The sequence below is a fragment of the Uranotaenia lowii genome, chromosome 1, assembly GCF_029784155.1.
Source record: "Uranotaenia lowii strain MFRU-FL chromosome 1, ASM2978415v1, whole genome shotgun sequence".
In the NCBI taxonomy this organism is placed as follows: domain Eukaryota; kingdom Metazoa; phylum Arthropoda; class Insecta; order Diptera; family Culicidae; genus Uranotaenia; species Uranotaenia lowii.
This window is the reverse complement of record NC_073691.1, coordinates 208,864,031-208,873,689: the sequence shown is the minus strand read 5'-3', so window position 1 is coordinate 208,873,689 and position 9,659 is coordinate 208,864,031. Positions and strand designations below refer to the sequence as shown.

The 9,659-nt window shown below is 36.5% G+C and overlaps 1 protein-coding gene across 3 annotated transcripts; it reads right to left on the bottom strand.

The window, feature by feature from the left end:
- Window positions 1-639: 639 nt before the first annotated feature.
- On the bottom strand, window positions 640-3,979 carry LOC129739776 (sorting nexin-12-like). 3 transcript variants are annotated; one of them, XM_055731294.1, is made up of 4 exons: window positions 3,824-3,979; window positions 3,251-3,636; window positions 2,177-2,272; window positions 640-1,919 (listed from the first exon to the last, which is right to left on the bottom strand). In XM_055731294.1, exons 2-4 carry the CDS (start codon window positions 3,425-3,427, stop codon window positions 1,689-1,691), a joined length of 504 nt encoding a protein of 167 aa, XP_055587269.1. In that variant the 5' UTR covers window positions 3,428-3,636; window positions 3,824-3,979; the 3' UTR covers window positions 640-1,688. The 3 variants fall into 3 exon arrangements, with proteins under 3 accessions (XP_055587269.1, XP_055587270.1, XP_055587271.1); XM_055731295.1 differs by having other exon boundaries at window positions 3,251-3,656; window positions 3,824-3,973; XM_055731296.1 differs by having other exon boundaries at window positions 3,251-3,652; window positions 3,824-3,961.
- Window positions 3,980-9,659: the final 5,680 nt, after the last annotated feature.

Sequence of the window (9,659 nt, the reverse complement as noted above, 5' to 3'; positions counted from 1 at the left end):
ACTAGTATTAAAGTATATGTAAAGATATCAGATGAGAATCAAGCCGATAAATGCTTGAATTTATTTTGATGTTTCAGTTCTACCTGAAGGATCTTAGGGGCTATAGACCACCTTTCTTTCGTATCCCCTGAATAGAATGGATGGTTCTCATATCATTATATTTGTTCACATCTTTTGTTAAAAATACTACAAAATAATAAAACTGTTGCCCTTATTCTGCATCGCACATAAAGTGACGATAGTCGAGTTACTCGATTTCAGGATTCGCTTTAGGTGAGGAACGTCACTTCGGGTGAACTTTGGGAATGAATTTCTGCCATTTCACTTACATTGACTATCGGAATAAGGTGACTTGAATATCGTCACCTAACGCGCGGCGCAGAATAAGGGCCATGCATGTGTCTATAGTACAAGTGGTCAAAACATCATGTCGAATTCCAATTTTACGGGGGGTTGCCAAACTATTGAAGAAATAACGAATCTTAACTTCCATGTAACGAATCTGCAATGAAAAAAAAAAAAGTAAGATACTTATCGAATACGAATTTGAAAATTCTATCACTATTTCTACATTTCAAGGAAAACACTGTCCTAGTAGAACTAAAATAGGCAGAAAAGAACGGTCAAGAAAAACATCCATTTGAAAGGAAAAAAATGATTTATTTCGCAAATTCCACGTTTTCTGTCCAATTCCCACATACACACGTGTGGTATAGTTTCGTTCTGGTTTTTTGCTGATGGGATTATAAAACCGAGAAAAATACAGGTTACTTATTTTTATTCCGTTTTTCCTTAATTTTTCTGTCATCTGTTGCTGCATGCATAGTTGATAATTCGTAAATCGAACAGCAGTGTTATTGATGAAGGAATACTGTGGAATTCACGTATGTTTTTCCTGATGAAAGGACCACCGACCTTCCATATTTGTATTACAGTATTTCCAAATATGTATAGATAGAAGGAAAACCAACGGCTGATCATCACGTTACCTAACTACAGAAATAATAACCATACTAATATCCGAAGTTTTATTTGAATTGGGGATAATTTGGGTGGGAGGATCAGATTCTATGTTTTTTTTTTAAGTTTTTTACATCAACAGTGATTTGTGATTGCAAACTGTTTGAAAATTAAACAATTCAGGTTATATAAGAATGGCATTTCGAAAAAGATGTCCAAGAATTGATCAAAATCGAACGTCGATAAAGCAGAGAGTTACGTTTTCCTTAAAGAAAGATCCTAGAGAAAATCGTAACGCTTAGCCAAATGTTGCTGATAGTGATATCCTTTAAATATATACATACAAGTAATCAAAATCCACCAAAAGGACAGAACGTTTTATGTAATGTGTTTTTGTTTGATATTACGCGAATTTGAACCTAACATTAGTCTGCAATATATACTTTTCTGATTGATTCGATGAACTTCTTAACACCGAAGATCTTTTGTAACAAGAAAGTCTAACATAATCAGTTGTAGTTTGGGTAGTTGTTTTGTTTTGTAGTTGTTGAAATATTTGTCTCTAAATATAAAGTTCGTTCATAACTGCTATTTTATGAACCATTCCTCCAAAATTGTTCGCACCGGGAAGTTAGCAAACTGTCTACAAGACTCTTGTTCCTTGCCTTCGCTTTCGTACAACGAAATAACAGCGAGGAGGTGGTTCTCTGTCCCGTAACTGCATGCTTTTACGTGTTCCGTATCTTGCCCGGGACGTAGTTCTTGTCGATGGTTGGCTCCTGCAGGAACATATGCAGACAGCGTTCATTCTGAGCCAACGGGTGCCCGGCAATCTTGTTCACAAATTGCTCCAAACCTTTTCGTCGCTCTTCGATAAAGTTCTCGTCAAAGATGCCATCGTCGCCACGGAACGGCATTTGACGTTTCCAGGCCTTTCCCGGTAGTGGTGGTACAACGATCTGGAAAGCGGAAAAGAAAATGCATCAACGAACGGCCCAGTTGCCGGCTGAAAGTGATTGAGTCATAATCCCCGATGTGCTAATAAGCTTTGCGACAAACTATAATGTGGGAAGACGTGAACTAGCAAGTTCGCGTACGCATGAGGAAGCCCAATACAACGTAACCCGACATAAACAAAGAACTAAAAGGCATCGTAATGATGGTACATTTTTCTAAAACAGATTCAAAAGATACAAAGTTATGGATAGATTATTACCTTGCTGTCCCGTTCGAGTTCATTTCGCAACCATTCAAAGTCGCTGTACCGTCTTCGGACACTGGATTCCTTCACCTTAAACACGGGCAGGTTGGTCTAAAAATGAAAAAAAAAAACATAAACCATAATACAAAGGCCCAACTAACAGCGTTAACTATTCATAACAGAGATTGATCAGCAACACTACTCAAAGTCTGTCTTAATTAAGAAAAAAAGAACATGCATACTTTTCAAATATAGAAGTTTTTACAAATAAAGCTTGTTTTGTTTGTCCATCGTTCAGATATCCTGAACATATTCCTAAAGTGTCCAGGACGTCAATCAGTTTAAAAATTTTATCAATTCGTACATCTTTTAATCTTAACTTGATTGAATGTGGGATACCACACTGGCTTAGCAATTACAAAAGGATGATTATAAAAAAAAAAAAATTATCTGGTTCTCTCAATAAATTTCAACCTGAAATCCTCAAGAACACTCGACCGTTATATTGAAGTATTTAAAGTGTTTTTAACTTCGTTATTCCTAATGCAATAGTTATAATTGAGATTTTTTTACGGGAACCTTCAGGTTGAAAAAGAATTAAATGACTAAATCAAAGCTTTCACAACATAAAGTATCTGCGAACTGTGTAAACCAAATTAAACCTCTCGGAATATCTCCTGACTTCTTCTAAAGCGCTTATCGCACATTTCAAGCTGACGATAGCAGCTCTTCCATTCCCTTTCGTTGCAATCTACATATTATGAAAGCAACCGAAATCAACACAATACACAAATGTTATATTTTTAGCTACTCGAATATGGTTGGTTGCACTATCATAACTGCATAAGTACCTACACATATTGCTAGCCGAATACGGAGGAAATTCGTAATGAATAACACCTCGTAAGAGGAATGACAAAAAAAATGTCCGGCAGGAACTTAAAACATCTCTAGGCGTGATTATGGGGAATTCCACATCGCAGGAAGGAGGTCCGTGATGTTCGTCCGTGTTTATATAAAGAAAGAACTCGCATCTTCGGAAACAGACAAAAGAGACCGCCAGCATATGATACGATAAGACAGACTCACCCTCATCCGGACCTCGTAGTCTGTGTAGCGCTTCTTGCCGGCCGTAAGCGTCGTCATCGGATTTACCACGTCAATTTCGAGGAAATTGGCCGGGATGGCATACGCATCGTCCAGGGTTTGTTTCTTAACATTGAGCCGCCTGGTCGCTTCCGCCGTGTTGTCTGACTCAGCCATCATTTCGGTTTTATATTTGCTCCTATGCACAAGTGTATGTACAGTTGAAGCTGCTGATGTTATTTTTGTTGAACTTTCGCTCCTTGCTGTCAAAATTTCCAGAAAATCCGCCTACTTGTTCCGAGAGGAAGCAGTTGGGCCCTGCGTTTCCCCTCCCGAAGATGAATTCCGTGCTTAGATCACGATCCGGATGAAACAGCTTACGTTTACAGCTGTAAAAATGCCGTTCTGGCTATAATTAGTTAGCCTTTAATATGATTATTGCATTTGGGAGGGGTGGATGGGGAAGGCGTTTTAATAAAGAACATCCGAAATAGGAGGATGTGTCTAATAAAATGTTAGAAATATAACCAAAGGAGAGCAATCTTTGATAGAACTGTTCCAATTACAAAAACATACCTAATAATAAAAAGGTTATTGAACGCAGCAGAAATAATGGTAGGTATGTATCACTGTCACACTTATTGGTAATATGGAGAAAAAAGAACTTATAACTTTCGAATGTCCACTAGGCTTGAAGTTTATTGAATGACTGCGAACTGCGAGTGCGATAGCGAGCTGAGAAGCGGAACAAGTGAGACGAGCGCTTGACAATCGAAGGTGAGTCGTGAGAACTTGCTTCTCATCATTCCCATTTTCATACCCTTAGAATTGAAGAGGTCGAAAGTGTTCAGATGCTTATTAATTTTTTTTTAATTATTTAACGTCGAAATTTGTTGTTATCTCATGGAATGGGTTAAGAAAGTTTAAATTTCTTCTCTTATTTTGTCATTTTTAAAAATACCTTAAGCGTAATTGGATGACCAAATTGCAGGAAAAGGGACAGTTTGCCGCATAATTCTCCCCCCTTCACTCTTTCAAAATGAACTTTTATTACTGATTAAAATCGGTAGGGATCGAAATTTTTTGTACAAACTGAACAAACAACCCTTTATGGTATATGGTGTATGCGGTGCTATTTGTACAAAATTCAGGCCTTTTACTCAGCCCCAGCCGGGATGGAGGGGGCTTTTGTTGTTGCTTATTTTGCTGTTTTCGCCAGCAATCGTTTGTGTTGGCATGAAATATGTTTGTATCGTGTGAGCGAGCATAGAATCAAACCAACGCCGGCAAATTATCGCATTTGTACAAATGTGGTGTAGTCTTGGCCCGCTTAAAAGAATTGTTTTTGACATTTCTCACGCACATCAACTGGCGTTCCCCTGGGCATGTACGAACAAGAACGGGAAAATTAACCTCCAAAAATATCAATGCAAAAATCAGGCAGCCGGCCGACGAAAACGCTCGTTTTTGAGGTTAATGTTCCCAAAATTAAAAAGTGCTAGTGAATTGCTCTGAATTCTTACACGAATAATTAGAGGCAAATAGAACTATATACGAAACAAAATTAGCAATTAATCGACGTACCCTGAACAAAGTGACATGCAAAGCTGAATCCGGATAAGCAATCTCTAGACAGCACATGTGAGCGCTGCCTGTGTGATTTTTTTGCCAGTTAGGACGCAATCTCATGTGCTCGACCCATCCATGATGGCTCTAGTATGGTGATCTCATATGCCAAATCGCCATTCCGCCATATTGAAAAAAGTTTTGACAGCTGGCTGTAGTGTTTACGAAAAAAGGGGTCCAGGGATGCCAGGTGTTAGAGATAAAAAATCAGATAGCAAAAAAGTGTGTATGTGCACAAGTCAATCGTAAACGAAAGATCAAAAGATTTAAAACCGTACTGGGGTTTAGTTTATGTTATTATATTTAAATTGAGTTTTCGGAAAAAAGCAATGATATGAGTATATTCAATGAATAAATTTGTATTCTAAACACGTTTTTATAATAAAATTACAATACAGTTCGGTCTATCCGTAAGTTCCAAAAAAGAAAAACTTTTCATTGACCGTTATGATAGAAAGGATCTTAAAGGGTGGAACAAACAACCAAAACCCTTAACCGGATGTTGCTTGTTCCTTATTCTTGTTACCTTATCCAAAGAGCTATTTTGTTTCCCTCCAATCGAAAAGCGTTGGATGAAAATAAAAGTAAATCGGTTCTGCTAAAGGAATGCTATAAATTCTGCTATTGATAATTTTCATGATTAAATGATAAACGATTTTATGGTTCGAAATTTTTTTTTCAAATAACTGTTGCATCATGTAAATACTGCTTAAGCCTTTTTCAATATTAACATATTCAGTTAATCTACCTTCACCACCACCCACGAGCAGCGCTAAGCTGGAGCTTTGCTGCACTTGAGGATGACTAGCAATTGGACAGCATCACCTGCAGAATCCTTCAGGGGCTCAATCCATTCCGGACAATCAACAGTCTGCAGTGGATCGAACTGATTCCCCAACCCACTCATCAGACTTATCGTCATGCTGCTCAGGCGCCTAACGTTGCGCCTATTTTCCTATTTCAGCTCATCGGTCCCATCATTCAAAAGTGCCAAAAACTTCATCTGATTTTCCCAAATGCTACCCATCAGATCCGGATTACTCGATTAAATCTTCTGGAGCAGCGATGGCAACAGACGGGGGTCTTCCTGAAGCAGCTTTTTCATCTTGATGAAGATCGGATGTTCCTGCAGGAGGGCGCTTCTCGGACGATGGAATGTAACGCCTCGCCATGTTACCATCCGATTCGATGACTTTCTGCTGCTTCTAGATAGCTCTTGAAAGAAAAAAGTGTTGAATAAGCATAAATTTGTCATAAGTAATGCAAAATTAATGTTACTCACCGCTACCGACAAAGCTGGCACCGTCGTTCATAGGTCCAACTTCTTCCAGCTTTGCTTACCAACCCGGAGCTCAGCCGGAAGATTTTGTTTCGATTCTATGAATTATATTTGCAAAAATCAAGACGAAATCTTTGTCTAAGCAATATCTTGATGATTGGCAAAACTTCGTGTTTTACAAAAAATCAGAGCACCTGGCATCCCAGCCAGCCAGCAGCCAGCCGAACAGCCAGCTGTCAAATTTCGGCTCCTCCTCCGCATCCAACCCTCGTCTACTTTTTGCCAAAGTGAGACCACCATATCTAGAGGCATCATGGACCCATCCATAGCTGGTTGTGGGTTAACAGGGTGGCCAGCGAACCGGGAAAACCGGGAAAACCGGGAAAAAACCGGGAATTCAAAATGGGACCGGGAAAACCGGGAAAAAACCGGGAATTTCAAATCAAAACCGGGAAAAAATGTTTATGGATTATTTTTTCCCAAAGATATATAAACCTATTAAATCCTTAAATCAGGACGGAACTTTCTCCCAGAAATTTTACAATCTTTAGTCGTTTATTCCAGGACTGTTAATCATTATGGAGAAGCAGGAAAATGTCGGAATTTTATATAATTGAGTGAAATTGCAGGAAAAGTCAGGAATATTTTAAAAATTGAGATATTTGAACGCAGTGCATACTTCTGTCGAGCAAAGAAACGTCGTAGAAAAATTTCTCGACCGCAAACTATTTTTTAGCTCACGCATTTTGTGCACTGCAGTGTATATAAAAACTAAAAAGTTTTTAAAATAAATAAACGTTTCACAACTATGAAGTTTGAATACGTTAAGTCTTGGTAGTTGACTTTTATTGTGCACTTTCTTTGCAAATATCTGTAAAAATAGAACTTAGAAATCTGAATGCAGAAATAAGTGAAAGGAATTTAAAAAAATCCTAAATGCCGCGACTTTATAGTCCTGATGTGAATTCATAAATTGAAATCAGATAGTTTTCTATTGAATCCACATCCCGAAAAATAAGCTCACCATCTATCTTATATCTGGAATTTCTATACACTAGGGGAGATGGGGGCATAATGGCCACCTTAAGGAAAACGGTTATTTAACCATAGAAAATAGCTATAATATGGAGGTTACATTATTGTTTCGTGTTCAGACACTTGAAAAGCCTATTCCCTAACGGGCTGAAACGTGAAAAACTAGATGAAAGCGTTAAAAAATGCATTTTAAAAAATTTTGCCAAAAGCTGAAAACCAGCCACTGTGGAGGCATAATGAGAAACCCTCCTGAGGCAGTATGAGCACCATTAATCAGAGCAAGATGTGCGTTTTTTCCGGGGAATCTAGCAGCGAATTCAATGATGAAGTCAGGTGAGTCGTAGATTCATCAAACAAAGCAATAACAAAATAATCTAGATCTGTTTGTAGAATACAAACAATTCACGCACGCTCATACATTAAGTGCTTTGTTCGGAGGATGATGCTACTAGCCGTATAATGTAACAATAAAAAAATCGATCATGAATTGTGAATTGAAAAAAATCACCTCGAACAGAAATCTAACTCTAGTCTTTTGATTACCTCTCCGACACCTTACCAATAGGCTAAATTGTCGGATGAAAACTAGTCAAGGTGTGGCGCTATAAATCAATTTTAATTCGCTGCTAGATTCTACGGCAGAAAATGCTCATTATGCCTCGATAATATGGTGCTCTATATGCCCCTAGTCAACAAATTTAAGTAAAAACGTGTTTTAAAATTGATAAAAGTGAAAAATTAAAAATTTTTTGATGGTAAAAATTGAGAAACAATGTGTACATCATGTTGCAGTGCGTACATTATAGATCAAGGTTATTTTAAGATCATAAGAGCTTATTTCGTGGTGCTCAAAAATTATAATATTTTCGTAACTTGAGAACCAAGCTAGTTTTTTTTAAATATCTCTGTATAGATGATAAGGAGATTCTTTTTTTTGTGAAAAATTAATACTATAGGAAGTACGAAACAAATCCTCATGAAAATTTATTTAAGAAAATACGCACTTTCGTAGAAAAGCGTAGTTCTCATTATGCCTCGGGTGCTCGTTATGCCCTCATCTCCCCTAGTCCAGAATTGATTAAGTTCGAGTCTGCATCAGGAGCTCATTTTTTTTTCAGAAAAACACGTTATGCTGAAAAAACTGAGCAAAATTAGCAGAAATCTAACAAACACATTAAAACCGGGGGAATAGAACGTTAATAGAGAGTTATGAATTCAGTTGATCATCCATGAAGTCTTAACTCGGTCGACAAATTTTCTGAAAAGCTATTTTTACAAAAAATCTAATGATCAAAGGTAGTTTATAATTAGATTGAACAATGAGATTTTTTCACGTAACTTTACTCATTTTCAGCTGTTTTCAATTGAGTTTACAGTACCTCAAAAATCAAAAATAATCATAATCATACTTCAAATTTTCATTTGATTGATAAAACATTGAAAAAAGAAGCTAAACAAAAATATTTTGTTTGTTTTTTATGTATTGTCAAAAAACTATCAGTACGTAAGTTCATAAATCAAAATCAAATTTCTGACAAACCGATATAACCTTAAAGTACTTATTTTATTTGTTTTGGAAAATACTTTCTTTTGATATTTAGCTCAATTTTAATTTTCGAAAATCGGGAACTGTCCCATGTGGGAAAAATGCTAGAAAAAAAGATGCCATCATTTTATTCGATTAATTGATAAACGCACAATATGCAGAAAATGTAACAAGAGAACAAGTTGTTGTGTGATTCTTGTTCACATTACATAAAAAATCGAATAAAAACATGCATTTTGAGATAGGACAGATAATTTAGAACTCAGCGCATTCTAATAAAAATTTTAAAGGTATCCAAACAAAAACAGGATTCAGTTTTCAATATGAGAACCGAAATGAAATATCAGATTGCTTATCATGAATAAGGTTCATCTGAATCTGTTTTAAGAACTTTAGAAGAAAAATATCAGAATATCAATCAGTAGAATTCAATAGAAAAATTTAGTATTTCAACTTAATATTTCAAAAGTATTATATGGCATCATATAAAAACTATGATTTATCCATGCAAATAAATCATAAAAAAGCAGTTTCTCATATCAAAAGCGAAGATGGTATGAAAGACTGAAAAGAAGGTGACAATTTTCGGTTCAGGTTCGGACAACTAGATTTATTTTCTTGCCGTGTTACGATCACCGTAATTTGAATAACCTTTGAGTTTCAAGATTAAACTAAAAAGAATTAAGTCATCTCACACTTTTACATTCAACTTAAATAAACATATCTTCAGTTTTGGTCAAAAAACCTAATGGACATATTTATTTGCGCATTTTGAAACGAGGGAACCCAGTCAATTATTATTCTACCTGACTTTTTTTAAACGTGTATTTATGGCAGCTAACTGATAGTTCAACTGCCGGAATCCTTAGTATTTGTAAGTTTTGAACCCTGCAATTGAAATCTGTCACACATACATCTACACTTAA

What these genes read in the sequence shown, in the direction of transcription:
- LOC129739776 (XM_055731294.1), bottom strand. Translation starts at nt 3,427, where the DNA reads ATGATGGCTGAGTCAGACAACACGGCGGAAGCGACCAGGCGGCTCAAT. An exon ending in ACTACGAGGTCCGGATGAGG is followed by an intron (nt 2,273 to 3,250) that starts GTGAGTCTGTCT and finishes TTTCATTTTTAG; the next exon opens with ACCAACCTGCCCGTGTTTAA. An exon ending in AACTCGAACGGGACAGCAAG is followed by an intron (nt 1,920 to 2,176) that starts GTAATAATCTAT and finishes TCCGCTTTCCAG; the next exon opens with ATCGTTGTACCACCACTACC.